At 56.3% G+C, this 15,042-nt stretch overlaps 1 protein-coding gene across 1 annotated transcript in view; it reads right to left on the bottom strand.

Moving 5' to 3' along the window:
• The window catches only part of LRP5 (LDL receptor related protein 5), a 98,485-nt gene that overhangs the window by 22,150 nt on the left and 61,293 nt on the right, over positions 1 to 15,042 (bottom strand). Inside the window, exons 8-13 of the mRNA XM_047691076.1 lie at positions 11,946 to 12,162; positions 9,202 to 9,491; positions 7,422 to 7,648; positions 5,955 to 6,139; positions 3,578 to 3,901; positions 2,373 to 2,572 (exon numbers count right to left, since the gene is read on the bottom strand). Of these exons, the coding sequence (XP_047547032.1) occupies positions 2,373 to 2,572; positions 3,578 to 3,901; positions 5,955 to 6,139; positions 7,422 to 7,648; positions 9,202 to 9,491; positions 11,946 to 12,162 (1,443 nt within the window). The remainder of the gene's footprint in view (positions 1 to 2,372; positions 2,573 to 3,577; positions 3,902 to 5,954; positions 6,140 to 7,421; positions 7,649 to 9,201; positions 9,492 to 11,945; positions 12,163 to 15,042) is intronic.

Raw genomic sequence — 15,042 nt, 5'->3', positions numbered from 1 at the left:
GAGAAATCACAAGTAGGCAGAGAGGCAGGCAGAGAGAGAGGAGGAAGCAGGCTCCCTGCTGAGCAGAAAGCCCGATGTGGGGCTTGAACCCAGGACCTGGGATCATGACCTGAGCCGAAGGCAGCGGCTTAACCCACTGAGCCACCCAGGCGCCCCGCAATAAATGAAATCTTTAAAAAATAAAATAAAATGGTAAATTTGATGTTATTAAAGATTTTTTAAAAATTTTATTTGTTTGCCAGAGAGAGAAGAGAGTGCTCACACACAAGCAGGGGGAGCAGCAGGCAGAGGGAGAAGCAGCCTCCTTGCCAAGCAGAGAGCCTGATGCAGGACTCGATCCCAGGACCCTGAGGTCATGACCTGAGCCGAAGGCAGACGCTCAACCTACTGTGCCACCCAGGTGCCCCATGTTACATATATCTAGTACAATAAAAATATTTTATTGGAATAACAGGTCAGTCAAGTAGATGATTTAAAACATCATCCTTGGGGTGTGGGGAGCACACCGGGGTAACTCGGTCCATTACGTGTCTGCCTTCAGCTCCCTCAGGTCATGCTCTCAGGGTCCTGGGATCGAGCCCCGAGCCCCCGTGTCCTATTGGGCTCCCCGCCCAGTAGGGAGCCTCCTTCTCTCTCTCCCTCTGCGCCTCGCCCTGCTTGTGCTCTCATACACTCTCTCTCTCAAATAAATAAAAATCTTTAAAAACAAATAAGCAAATAAAATAAAACGTCATCCCTGGGGGCAAAGGGCGCCCCTGACAGAGAATCAGAGCCACCAAAGGGTGAAGCCGGCAAGACTCCAGGGAGGGAAACCGACGTTTCCCAAAGCAAGCAGAAACCCAGAAGGTGTCCCTAAAGGACTTTTCCTTCAAAGCCCCTTGTTGTTTTCTCAGACACCAGGCGAGAACACCGCCTGATGCGACGCTAAGGCAATCTGCGCCCAGTACCTCCCTCTGCAGGGAAGCCACAGGCCACCAATTCACACTTCCTGTCCCGCAAATGACGGCACGTGGCTGTCCCCTGCACGGGACGAATGAAAGGAACACGTTCCCACCATTCTGCCAGGCTCCGCCGACCGCAGAGATGACACCACGGCTGCCAGGGCTCAGCTGCGACTTTTACCACCAACCAGGGACACAGAACGCAGGGGACAGCTCGTCAGTGCCGTGCTGGCCACGGGGCACTCTGTCCAGAGCGAGGCCCAGCCCAGACACACAGCGCTGGGACCCAGGTCAGGGTGAACAGCCAAGGGACCTTCACAGACACAGATATCGTCTGGAAGCTTCCACCAGCAGCATTTCTCTGCGTCGCCTTGTAACAGCAGCAAGACCTCACCGTGAGGACAGGAGGTCGGGCCCTGACTGCGCCGCAGAGACGGGGAGCACTGGGTCCGGCAGCTCCTGGACGCCGGCAGGAAGAGCCGGGCGTGTCGGTGAGCGCCACCCCAGCAGAAGGCCAGCGCCACCGGGCACACGGAAACCCCGCGCGGGCCCCAAAGCCGCCGGGCGACTGTCCTTCAGGGAACAGGCCCCCGACAGCTAACACGAGAGCCGCCGGTTCCACTACGAGAAGTACTTTTGAAAACGCGTGCGGGCTCTGCTCTAGCGATTCACCAGGGCCCGTCTGAGCCTCGCACAGAGTTCGCGTTTGTCAAAGCATGATTTTGTCTGTGAGCAAACGCTGGGTGACCTCGAGGACAGCTGCGGCCCCGAGCGAGCCGCGTGCACATGCACAAGCACACGCCAGCAGCGCCCTCCGCCCACCGCGGGCTGCGAGCCACGCCTGGGCACGCTGGGGGTACAACTTCCCGCCCCATCTCCGAGAGGCCACCTCCCGTGGGTCCACGTCCCCAGCCAACTTCAGGTGTCTTCAAGGTCATTAGGAGTTGTGTCTTGAATCATTTAATGTAGGCAGAAAGGTGCACCTGTACTTATGAGGTCCCTATCCTCACATGTCCCTGGCAAGAGTTTTGAAGGCCATGCACCTCGCCCTTCTCCCACAGCCCTGTGGCTTTGCTGTGTGATTCTGCACAGCGTCGTGAGGTTTGGGAACACACGCATTGCATTACAGCAAAACAGACTCTACGAGTCCTATGAACTAAGAATAAATCCAGAATAACCAATACCAACCAGCCTGGCACAAAATCCCTATGGGAAGAAAAAAAATCCCATTTCTACATATAATCATAATCAGAGGGTTTCTCGCTGCTCAGGATATACCCCGGATGACATAATTAGCGCGCAGATGGTTGTTGACACAAGCCTGCTCTCTTGGCGCCCCTCTGCTAACCAAAACGGGGTGGCAGCCTGGAAACGGTCCTGGGGAGCTCCTTGCAGAAGTGACCCCCGTGTCCCCCCAACAGGTACACTTGCCTGGGTCCCGTCGTCCTTGGCTCGCTTGATGTTCTGGCGTCCATCCACCCAGTAGATGAACTTGTCCAGGGGGTCATAGTCGATGGCCTTGACATTCCTCAGCCCGTGCAGGGGCAGGATGAGGTCTGGGCTGTGCTGGTCATCGGGGATCATGCGGCTGATAGCACATTTCTGGCTGAACAGCAAGAAGGTGGTGGGCGCTAGAATGGGGCGAACAGACGAGAAGGCTGCGCGTCAGTGTCTGGAGCCGAAGATGGGGTCGGCAGGGAGGGACGGCGCTCCGCTCCCTCGTGAGAGGCAGGTTTGCATATGCACCTACTAGAAGCCGCAGGGAGAACGCTGGAAGGACATAAAGTGGCTTCCGGGGGTGGGGGACGGACTATGGCAAATTCTACTTTCCATGTTATGTGTGTCTCTGCTGTTGCAGTATTTCCTAAATGCATGAGCTATTTTGAAATGGACAGCATTTTTAAATTATCAAGACTCAAGACAGAAGAAGGGTAACGATAGTAATTATCAAACACCCCCCCATAAATGCACTTAATGCTTGGACAGCTCTATCATTTGTCTCATGCCTACATGCGCTCATGGGAACCACTGAAACTGTATGCAGTGACCTTGACATGGGAAGGGACACTTTATGGGCGTGTCAGTGAGCCAAACAGCCTATGTGCAGGGATGGCACAGCCGAGAATGTGTAAGAGGCCGACAGTTCAAGCCACTGTCTGAGTATTACAGCTGGGTGATTTGAAACTAAATCATGGCCCCAGGTCTGCCAGCCCCAAGGGCAGACACTCAAGTCACAGGCGTCCCCAGTGGGTTACCTGCAGCTTTCTTTGACTCTTCAAGGTGATGGCCCCCAGGGGACAGGGACTGCGGGACCAAAGGGAGCGCAAGAGTAGGGAGGCCCCAGCTGAGCAGAGGACCTGTTGCCTCATCAAGACACAGATGCACGGGCCAAGCCCTCAGCTGCGACAGCCCATAGGGGGATCACTGGATATAAAATCCAGTCAATGGGGAGAGTACTCCCTCACAGAACCAGGCCTAGGCCTCCAGATACCACGCGGCTTATGCAGTGCACAGCCCACTCAACCATCCATGGACGCCAAGGTACCTCCAGAGAAGAGGCTCCTTTGCGCCTCCACCCCCAGAGCCAACCTGACCTACCATAGGGTGGGGGTACAGGGGCACAGCGAGGCACTCACGGCTGCAGTTGCGGCTGCTGGGGTCTAGGGTGTAGTGTGAGGCACAGCCACAGCGGTGGCCGCCGGGGACAGCAAGGCACAGCTGCCCACACTGCCCGTTGTTGTGCATGCAATCGTTGAGGCCATCCTGGCGGGAGGAGTGGAACACCAGGATGTCCATCACGAAGTCCAGGTGGCCCTGGATGAGGGTGCGGTTCCGGCCGCTGGTCTTGTCGGCCCTCTCGATGCTGTGCAGGTTCCAGTCGGTCCAGTAGATGTAATCGCTGTACTGCGTCAGGCCGAAGGGGTGCGGAAGGTCGTCCGCGATCACAACGCGCTCCTGACCTGCATGGACACACGCCTGCGGCATCAGTGACGCACAGCCGGGCCTCCACGCAGGGCCGACTGGTTCAAGGCTGCCCGGGAACCCACGTTCCCCCACTTTGGAAAGAAGCAGGGACGACGGCAGCCGGAGGCCACCTACCCTGGGTCCAGGCACATCCCCCCCACCGCAGCGGAAACGCACGTGCTGTCACTCCAGTGACACAGACTACAACGTGCGCAGAGCCGCAACTGGGAGACAACCCGGGTGCCCATCACTAGTAGAGCGGACGGGGCACCTGGGGGCTCAGTCGGTGGAGCGTCTGCCTTCAGCTCAGGTCATGATCCTGGAGTCCTGGGATCGAGCCCCGTGTCAGGCTCCGGCTCAGCAGGATGTCTGCTTGAGAATCTCCCCCTCCCTCTGCCCCTCCCCAAGCTCGAGCATGAGCATTCTCTCGATCTCAAATAAATCAATAAATCTTTTTAAAAACTTTTTTAAAAAATTAATTAAAGGGGGGGCCCCGCTAACTTTGTCCTTGGAGCATGCAACTCTTGAAGGTCATGAGTTTGAGTCCCCTACTAGGGGTAGAGATTATTTAAAACCTTAAAAAAAAAAAAAAGAAATGAAAATTTTTGAGACTAGGAAAAAAACATGCTGACACAACAATATTGATTATCATGGGATGGTGAAAATTATGAATAATTACTTTCTTTCCCTGCATTTCTGTATTTTCAGAAATGCCCTATGTTGATCATTTTGCCATCAAAAACAAACCCGTTATTACATACAGACGCTCCTGAGTGCTTCCATGAAACACAGGCTCGCGCACACGCCCCTGGGCCCCGCGCTCCCGCCAGCCACCCTCGGTGAGACGTGCTTTCACCCAGGTCTCCCACGGCAGCTGCGTGAAGCGGTGCCGTCCGTGTTGGGGAACCGAGTGCCCAGGAGGGTTAAGGAACGTGGCTGAGGCCGCACTGTCAGAGGGAGGCCCCCGGTGTGTCAATGTCTACGGCATTAAACGGAGAGCGTGTTAGGGCAGGGTGACAGCCAGGCACACGGCACATGGCCACCTGCACGCAGCAGAGCCGTGGAAGTTTCTGGCGCTGATTTCCCCCCAGTGTGTCTTCCCTCTGGGGCCGTCAGTGAGCATCATTACTTCCCGCAACCACCGCCATTCAGGGATGGCTTCCTCCTCAGGCATCGGCCTCTCGTAAATCACTGCGGGGGGCTGGCATGGCTCACTCAAAGACACATTCCAACCTCGCCAGCAGACTCAGAAACCCGGACAGGCAGCGTGCAGGGAGGGTATGGCCTGCCCCGAGCAGAAACCAGGACACTGGGGTTCCAGCTCTGGCTCTGCTCACACAGTACCTGGGACAAGCCATCCAGCTGGCCCATGCCTCTGTTTTCTTACCTATAAAATGGGTACAACCACGCCCATCACAGGGGGCAGCAGCGATCAGAAAATCAAATTCTCTCCATCACATGGGGCCACCTTATCACTTGGTTACGTAAGAGAGCTAACATAACGGCTCCCTCCGGCGGTACAGCCTAGATTTGCATGTCCTGCCCCCACTGGTGGGGTACCTGGAATGAGGTATTTTTTTTTTTCATACTGATCCCAGGATGTGGGGTCTATGACCTATTAGTGAATCCGAGAGTAATGGCCTGCACAGAGTAGGTGCCCCGGGTCTGATGGCGATGGAATCTGGGCAGCACTCTGCGACCTCAGGGAAATCCTGGCACCTCCCTGGGCCTCAGTTTCCCCATCAGTGAAAACCTACACCATGTTAGAGTCCTGGCACAAAGCTTCCCTGGGCCCTGGTTCTTGGTAGGTGTGCAGGAAACCGCTGTCCCTCGGGCCTCTGCAGACATGCCTACAGCGATGGCACCAGGGAGGAAAGGGACAAGCCCCAGAAGAAGACAAAGCCGGAGGAACACCCGGGGCTGGGTCCACATCTCCGGGGGGGGCTTCACAGCTCACAGGCCAGAAGGAACGGTGCGGTGGGGTGGAGAGGGAGTCAGCCCCCCAGCCCAGGGATGCCCCCGCCCAGCAGGACCCCACCTGGCCCTCACCCAGCATGTCGGACGACTCGATCATGTTGGTGTCCAGGTCGGTCCAGTAGAGACGCTGGTCAGCGTAGTCGATGGTGAGGTCGTTGGCCCGACCCACCTTGTCCACCAGCGTCATGCAGTTGGTCCCGTCCATGAAGGCCCGCACAATCCTGGGTTTCCCCCCCCACTCAGTCCAGTAGATGTAGCTGGAAAACACAGGGAGGCCAGGGCAGGCTCAGTTGCGTCCACCCTCACGGCAGGGCAGGGGGACACAACCACCACTGTCCCCTCGGTGTGGCCCTCTCCATCCTGGAGAAAGCCACATTGGTGACATCCCTCCAGGAAGCGGGAGAAGGGCAACACCCTGGGAGCTGCCTACGACCCCACCGTCCCCCCAGGTGCCGTCACCGGGCTGCCTCCTGCCTCCTGAACTCCCACAGCGCTCACCTGCAGGGTAAGGGCAAACACATCCGTTTACAGACCCAGACTGGGAGCACAGATGGGGTGACCTTGTACTAGAACTCCAGGGAGACACTCTTGTCAGAGGCAAACGCTAATTAAGCTGGACAGGACACCAGGGTGACCGGAGAAGCCAGGATGAATGTGGGTTTGTCAGGACACACTGTCCTCTTACTCAAAAGGGACAGAGGACAAGATTCGGAGCCCAGTAGGCACTACAGGGCCAGGATCCAAACTCGGCTTTCCTGCCTCCTTAGGGTCCACCTCCCTTCTTCTTCAGCAGCTCTACAGAAGGAGCCCCCGTTCCAGAACCGTGTACGTTTTACTCGCCCTTGGGCTACAACTGGGCCCTTCTCTCTGCTCTGCCATCCTGCAGTCTCTCCGTCCCTAACGGCGTGCGATAGGCAGTGCTTTGGGTGTGGCGAACACAGCTCTGATGCACCAGGGGACGAGCACCGGGTCTGCAGCACAGAAGACTCTGGCGCACAGGGAGGCTCAACCCTGGCCCCCGCAGCCCCCGTGCCCAGGGCCTCCAGGCTCCTGCCAGGTCAAAAAGAGCAGGTGCCTGGTGAGGCAGGTGGGCAAGGAGCCCCTTCTGAGCTCGCCGGGGTCCAGGGCCCTCAGAGCCAGCAACACGGGGCAAGGGAAGGAGCCCAGCTCTACCCTCCCTGCTTACAGGACACTCAGTGAGTCGTTCAGCTTCTCTGCGGCTCCGTTTCCCCCTCTGGAAATTCAGGGACAGAGACCCTTGCCCCTTGGAGGCCCCCCACCCCCAGATGCTGCACTGAGAGAAGCATCCCCCCTTCCTCCCTGCTGCTCTGGGCCTCAGTTTCCCCTCTGTGAAATAAACTAGAGACCTCCACGGGTCCCGCTGGCCCCAGCCGCCTCGAAGCCGGCAGTGGCTGGGACTACTGTCACGCGAGGGCCCGCTGGGCAGCCATCCCCAAGGCTACGGTCATCGCGCGCGGGCTGACGTGCGGAAGTGGCGGGGGGAGGGGGACACACATGGTGGGCAAAAATGGCTCTTACCCTTTGGTGGGGTCCAGGGCCAGTGACCTCGGGTTGTCCAGGTCCCTCCACACGAGGACCTGCCGGAACTGTCCGTCCAACCGGGCCACTTCGATCCTGTTGGTCCCAGTGTCCGCCCAGTAGAGGTTCTTCCCCACCCAGTCGACAGCCATGCCTTCTGGGTAGTCGAGGCCGAACTCGATCACGTGCTCCACGGAGCTCCCGTTCATGAACGCTCGGCTAATGGTCTGCAGCAGGGGAGGAGGCAAGGGCCGCGGGTTAGGAACCAGCCTTCCCCTCAACCTCGGACCACGAGATGGACCCCCGGCCACCCAGAGCAGCTACTGACCGCATCGCGGGCCCGATCGTCAACGTGCAAGGGTTTTTCAATAAACACTTGAAATGTAGGAAAATACAACGTTTTTATGGAAAAAAAAAGATCTGATAGTATTTAAGTTTCACGAAGTTTTGTCCCAGGAAACTAATAAAAAATGCAAAAGATTAAGGAGTCATGGAAACCAAAGAGAGGCTGGAAGCTAACAAAATGTTTAAAAGAAGGAAACTGGTTACGTAAAATAGGGAGTATCTGTGGAGACTACGTCCTTCACCTAAAGAGTTCCTAGCAGCGTATCAGTTACCTCGTACATGTTTTTATTTAAAGATTTTATTTATTTGACAGAGAGAGAGAGAGACAGCGAGAGAGGGAACACAAGCAGGGGGAAAGAGAGAGGGGGAAGCAGGCTTCCCGCCGAGCAGGGAGCCCAATGCGGGGCTTGATCACAGGACACGGGGATCATGACCTGAGCCCAAGGCAGACATTCAATGACTGACCCAACCAGGCGGCCTGAGCTCTTATAATGTTAAGTGAAAGACACCAGGACACAGAACCCTCTAGCGCACCTGACGGGGACCATGAGCAGCACTGACATCGGGAGCTCCCTGGAAACGTCAGCTGACGGGAAATGAGGGATTTTTATTTTTATTTTATTTTTACTTTCTTCTTTATCCTTTTCTCTCTCCTGTCCTCTTTCTTCAGTGAGCTCCCATGACTTTCAGAATCAGAAAAATCTCAAAGAGATGTGTAACACCATCGGGAGAATAAGATCAAGGAGTTCGGTTGTCCGGGACAGAACAGGGCCTGGCACACTTTTCCATAAAGGGGCACACAATAAATATGCAGGCTCCGAGGGCCACACTGCTCTGGGGCCACTACACAAGTGCAGGCACGGACAAGCCATAGACAAATGGGCATCACTATGTTCCAATAAAACTTTATTTACACAACCAGGGGGTCAGCCTGCGAGCTGGTTTGCAGAATCCTGCTTTACAAGAAGAAAAGGCCCTTCTGTGTATCCCCATGTATTCGTGCTGTACATAGGGACAGCATTTGCTAAGCAGGTGGGCACTGCTGAGGGAGCGAAGCCAGAGACGATGTCAACTTACAACAAAACGTCTCACAGATCCGCAATCGCTCCAGAAAAGCCCATCTGTGTGTAGGGGATCTGCTCGTGATAATCGTTCATGTTTGTTTATTAAAAGTTTGCTCAGACTTTACGGTCGTAGATCACGTTACCATAAATATTACAGCTTTTTTTTTTTTTTCCAAGTAGGCTCCACGCCCAGCACGGACCCCAACCACGGGCTTGAACTCACGACCCCGAGATCAAGACCTGAGCTGAGATCGAGAGTCGGAGGGCTGGCCGACTGAGCCACTCAGGCGCCCTTAAATACTACAGCTCTTTCAAAAAGACCATGAAAGCCGTCAAGACAGCGCCAGCGGAGGCCACCTCGCAGACCGTACCTTCAGGCTGACGTCTGTCCAGTAGATGTGATTGTTGGATACGTCGAAGTCCAGCGCCGAGGCCTCCTTGACACCCGTCAGCGGGATGGCCACGTCATTGTTGTTGGTCTCCAGGGAGATCCTGTGGATGGCGGCTCGGCTGGTGAACACGAGGAAGGCTTCAGGGACGATGCAGGTCTTCAGGTCGCTCAGCAGCTCCAGGCCGATGGGGCAGCCACACTTGGCGGCGTGAGGCGTGAAGAAGCAGAGGTGGCTGCAGCCCCCGTTCCCGTCCGCACACGCGTTGGTTCCTGGAACGAGCACAGCGGCTCTGGCACTCAGCAGCCCCCAAAACAGAGGCGTGTGTGGCTCCGTGGTCACACGGGGCTGTGTCCCAGCCAGACAGCATGTGGGACACCGGGCAGGGCGGGGGGGGGCGGGGATGACGGAAACGGAGGTCCTCCCCCGCTACGGGGAAGGGACACTAACGATGTCAACGTGGCTGGCTCTGTGCCTGGGGTGACCCAGTGCCTTTGAACTCGGTCCGTCCGTCCGCCGAGCAGCTGGGGAGGCCAGAGCCACTCCCACTTGTTTTCTAGTCATGGAAAGTGAAGCCCAGGGAGGCTGGTAAAGGTGACACGGGCAGGAAGGGGCACAGGTGTAAGAATGCCATGTGAGGGGGTAACTCACATGCGCATACGCACGCACACACGCATGCACCTGGGCCTGGACTCCGGGCCTGCTGGTCAGACTGACCGCCCGAGTGGCCCCCCGGACACCGACGCCTCACACACTCAGACTCGCCCAGGAGCGCCGAAGGGGTCTCCTCCTCACTGAAGCAGAAAACTTAGGGTGTTCATTTGTTTTGGCCTCCCCGTTCCTCTCCGTTAGCTACTGAGGCGCTGTTGAAAGTGGCTTTAATGTAGAGTTAAGTATTTTAGCTAAAAGAAGAATCCTTCTCCCCATCTCTCTCAGTAAGTCCTGAGACGAGACAGAGAGATGAACCCAATCTCTCAACTTGAAAGCACGCCTGATGGACACATCTTTTTTCTGACCCACTGGGTTCTCTTTTGTGTATCTAAACCATCGCTCGCACAGGGGCTCACCCTCCACGGTAGATAATCCACGGGTTCTAAAGGGTGACAGCGAAACGGAGCTTACCGGTCCTGTCGCCTCTTTGTCAGGATCCCGGGTCGCTGGACGGCTAAGGCCTCACCTCTGGGCCTTTGCACAGCTGCCCCTTGGCCTGGCCCACCCTGCCCCCACCTGCTCCCTCAATTCCAAGTTCAAGTGACCTCCCCTGTGTGTTAAAGCCTGGCATCCCCACCACCCCAGCTACTGCCTGGAGTAGCACTATGGAGGGTCTCAGCTGCTAGACGGGGAGGCTGGGAGCTACCTGAGGCCAAGCCCAGGATCTTCTCTGCCTGTTCATTCATTCATTCATTCATTCATTTGTTCGTTCATTCCTCCAGTAGAGGTCTATAGAGACCTTCCGACGCACAGGTGCTGCAGCAGGTGCAGAGGCCCCCCGCTGGGCACAGAGCCCCGCCCCCACCACACCTGGACCCTCCTCTCTCCCTCCTGTGTAGCCTAATGACCCGCATTTGGAATCGTTTTCAGAAAGAAACAAATCATGTTAAGTGAGCTTTTTGCAGGTCCTGGTTTTCAGATAAAAGCTGTGTGTTTGGGGCGCCTGGGCGGCTCAGTGGGTTAAAGCCTCTGCCTGCGGCTCAGGTCATGGTCCCAGGGTCCTGGGATCGAGCCCCACATCGGGCTCTCTGCTCAGCAGGGAGCCTGCTTCCTCCTCTCTCTCTCTGCCTGCTTGTGATCTCTGTCAAATAAATAAATAAAATCTTTTTTTTTTTTAAAGATTTTTTATTTATTTATTTGACAGAGAGAAATCACAAGTAAGCAGAGAGGCAGGCAGAGAGAGAGGAGGAAGCAAGCTCCCTGCTGAGCAGAAAGCCCGATGTGGGGCTCGATCCCAGGACCTGGGATCATGACCTGAGCCGAAGGCAGCGGCTTAACCCACTGAGCCACCCAGGCGCCCCAAATAAATAAAATCTTAAAAAAAAAAAAAAGCTGTGTGTTTGGGGCGCCTGGGTGGCTCCATCAGTTAAGGATCTGACTTCAGCTCTGGTCATGATCTGGAGGTCCTGGGATCGAGCCCCACATCGGGCTCCCTGCTCAGCAGGGAGTCTGCTGGTCCCTCTCCCTCTTTCTCTGCCACCCCCCGCCGCCTCATGCTCTCTCTCAAATGAATAAATAAAATCTTAAAAAAACAAACAAACAAGGTGTGCATCTGAAGGTCCAGCCTGGCCACACTGGACAGCCATCACAGCCCACCCCAGTGACGAGGTTGAGGCAGACCCAGAGTGAGTCCCGAGCTCGGCCATACCAGCAACGTGGCCATGCGTCCCTCCTCCTTAACAGGGCAAATGGGGCAATACTGTCATTAGTGTATGGGGTTGCTCCGGGCATTACAGCACTTAGCCAGAGCCTAGCGCACAGCAGACACTTGGCAAACATCAGCCGTGACTGTAACAACTGCGCCAACAGCGCCCGTCCACAACCATGACCTAGTCAATATCCCTGGCAGAGACACCACGCCCCTTCCCAGGTGTCCTCCACCAGATCTCACCGTACCCTGCCCTGCCCATCCCCAGGACGGGTGCCCGTGGACTGAAGGGCAGCCGCAAGCCCATTGCTTCTTCCTGGTGCCGCTCGGCTTGGCTCACTCGCAGCTGGAGGCTGAGAAGACTCACCGATAGCCTTGGCCACGTTCACAGCCTTCAGCCCCATCAGGTCGGGCAGCTGGTCGATGATGACGTCCCGGCTGGCCTTGACCTTGTGCACGCGCTCGATGCTGCGACGCTGCCAGTCGGTCCAGTAGATGAAGTCCCCCAGCAGTGTGAACCCGAAAATGTGGGGGAGCTTGTCTTCCAGGAGTGTCCGCCTCTTCGTCCCGTCAACGTTGATCACCTGTGGGACAGCAGACACAGGTATGAACTGGCCTCGGGCCTGAGCGGCCGGAACGGGGACAGGCCCAATGCCTAGGATGCTCCGTTCTGCCTGCACCCCTCGAGGCCATGCTATGACGCCAGGGGCCGTGGCTCCCGGCAGAGCTGGACGAATGACATTTTCAGTGGTGGGGCTGGCTCAGGGCTCTCCCCGCAGCCTCCCCTACCTGGGTACAGACACGGCACTGAGAGGGCCAGGCGAAGCAGACAGCTGTGCTCTCCCTTCCTGCTGCTGATCGAGGGGCAGGACCGAGGTGCAGGGCTCAGACCGGGGCAGGCTCTGATAGCAATGTCTGCGGGCCAAGAAGGTGTCAGATCACAGGCTCAACGCAGACGTGAGCTTCCAGAGGCTGCGTTACTAACACGCCCGGGGCCCTGGGCAAGACCGCGCACTGGTCTGTGGACCGATGTCTTGCTTGGTCAGGTCCAGATGGCCTCGGAGGGCCCTTCTGGACCTGAGTCTGAGCCCGTAACTCTCGGATGATTTTCAATGCCCCCACACCAGTGGCCCTTTACTCTGAGATATGAAAGCTATCTCTTTCTCTTGAAGAACCAGTGCTGATGAAAAGCATTAACCACAAAAGCCACAAAGGAAAAACTGCTATCAGACATAAAAACGCCTTAACCGACGGAAACACACAAACGGGGTAAGATGGGATTCCGATGACAGATGATCCTGTAGCCGCTGATGTTGAAAGCACTTGATAAAACACAACATCGAGCTTCTCCAGCTCTTGGGCCAGGATGAAAGCAACACAAGTCCCAGCAGACCCCCTGCAGCCAGACTGTGTTTCCAGCTCCGCAGAAAAGCGACAAACACTCTGTTTTGCAGGTGGTGAGAACAGAAGACAGATCAGATTCACGCTGAACAGAAGAGACTTGGGTCTGTCTGCCATAGGACAGCACAGGACAAAACTGCCAGGTCACCCAGGAGGGGCCCAGCAAGCCCCCGCGCCCTGGGGGCCTCAGTGTCTCCACCTGCAACTGAGGGGAGCAGCTGACCTCGTCCAGGCAACTTAAACAAAGACAACGCCCGCCCGGGCCCCCATCTGGGCAATTTACACAGAAGTGGGAGGTGCTGGCCCCCTATGGATCCTGGAAGCGGCTCCCCGCTGGGGTTCCAACGCACCCTCAAGCCAGAACGTGAGACTGGGGGACGCCCTTGTACCCAGAGCGGGGGCGCTGCCTGCCTCACCTGGAGGGAGGAGCTCAGGTTGTACCAATCGCTATGCTCATCTCCAGGGCACCACGCCGGCCCCGCTGGTTAGCAGCAAGTGGCAGGTGAGAGACTAAGCCTTCCAAATGGTTTGGGCACCGGCCCTCAGAGAAGGCTCCACACAAAACTTGCCCACGCGTGGGGTCTCATCCTGGGCTCGTGGCCGAGGAGGTGAGGTTGGGAGAAGAGGAAGATGGTACCCTCAGGAACACATCCCGTCGGAGAGCATGTAAGTGAGCAAGCAAGGCTGTGAGTGCGCAGACACAGCATCGTGCACGCAAGAAACAGAAACAACTGTGGACACTGAAATTTGGATTTCGTGTCATTTTCACGCATCACGATATACTGTTTTTCTTTCAATTCTTCCCCCGATCATTTAAAAGTGTGAAAACCGGGGTGCCTGGGTGACTCAGTGGGTTAAGGCCTCTGCCTTCGACTTGGGTCGTGATCCCAGGGTCCTGGGATCAAGCCCCGCATCAGGCTCTCTGCTCTGCGGGGAGCCTGCTTCCTCCTCTCTCTCTGCCTGCCTCTCTGCCTATTTGTGAGATCTGTCTGTCAAATAAATAAATAAAATCTTAAAAAAAAAAAAGTGGGGCGCCTGGGTGGCTCAGTGGGTTGAGCCGCTGCCTTCGGCTCGGGTCATGATCTCGGGGTCCTGGGATCGAGTCCCGCATCGGGCTCTCTGCTCGGCGGGGAGCCTGCTTCCCTCTCTCTCTCTCTTTCTGCCTGCCTCTCTGTCTACTTGTGATCTCTCTCTGTCAAATAAATAAATAAAAAATCTTTAAAAAAAAAAAAAAAGTGTGAAAACTGCCCTGCGTGTGAGAGCGGCGCAGACACGGGCAAGCCGGCCCATGGGCTGTAGAGTCTAAGCCCTGGTCTACAGTGGAGCGCCTGTGCCCATGATCTTCAGGAAAGGAAACTAGACATTTCACCAAGACGCTGTGTCAAGAATGTTCACGCCAGACGCCAAGAGTGCCTGGAGCCAGCGCTGCCCTCTCTGAACTCTGGCTTCTGTCCTCCTGCACGGGGCCAACTCCATGTTCCGTGCCCGGGTCTGGGCAGGAGGGCCACAGAGAGGTGGGACAAGCAGATCCCAAGGGAGCGCATCCTCAGCTGCACTCTGAGGGGCAGCACCCGCGGGGGGTCTGCAGGGAGGCCCACAAAGTGGTGGGCCCCGAAAGCCACCCTGCCGAGAGACAGGAGGCCAAGACCAACTGTTTGAAAGTGCACGTTTCAAGGGAAAAGACTCCTGTTTTCTGATGGAGTCACCATCAGTCAGACGTAACCCCCCAAATTAGAACCGTCCTGGTTATTTTTTTTTAAATATTCTACTTATTTATTTGACAGAGAGATCACAAGTAGGCAGAGAGGCAGGCAGAGAGAGAGGAAGGGAAGCAGGCTCCCTGCTGAGCAGAGAGCCCGATGCAGGGCTCCATCCCAGGACCCTGAGATCATGGCCTGAGCTGAAGGCAGCGGCTTAACCCACTGAGCCACCCAGGCGCCCCGCCCTGGTTATTTTGTTCCACGTAATAAACAAGATCTTAAACACGCACTTGGGGGCACACACACACCTCTCAGTTGCCCAGAAGCCCTACGTTCTACCTTCTTCCCTGGGGGACGAGGGAC

Source organism: Lutra lutra, chromosome 10, assembly GCF_902655055.1.
Source record: "Lutra lutra chromosome 10, mLutLut1.2, whole genome shotgun sequence".
Lineage (NCBI taxonomy): Eukaryota > Metazoa > Chordata > Mammalia > Carnivora > Mustelidae > Lutra > Lutra lutra.
This window is presented reverse-complemented; position numbering and strand designations above follow the sequence as displayed.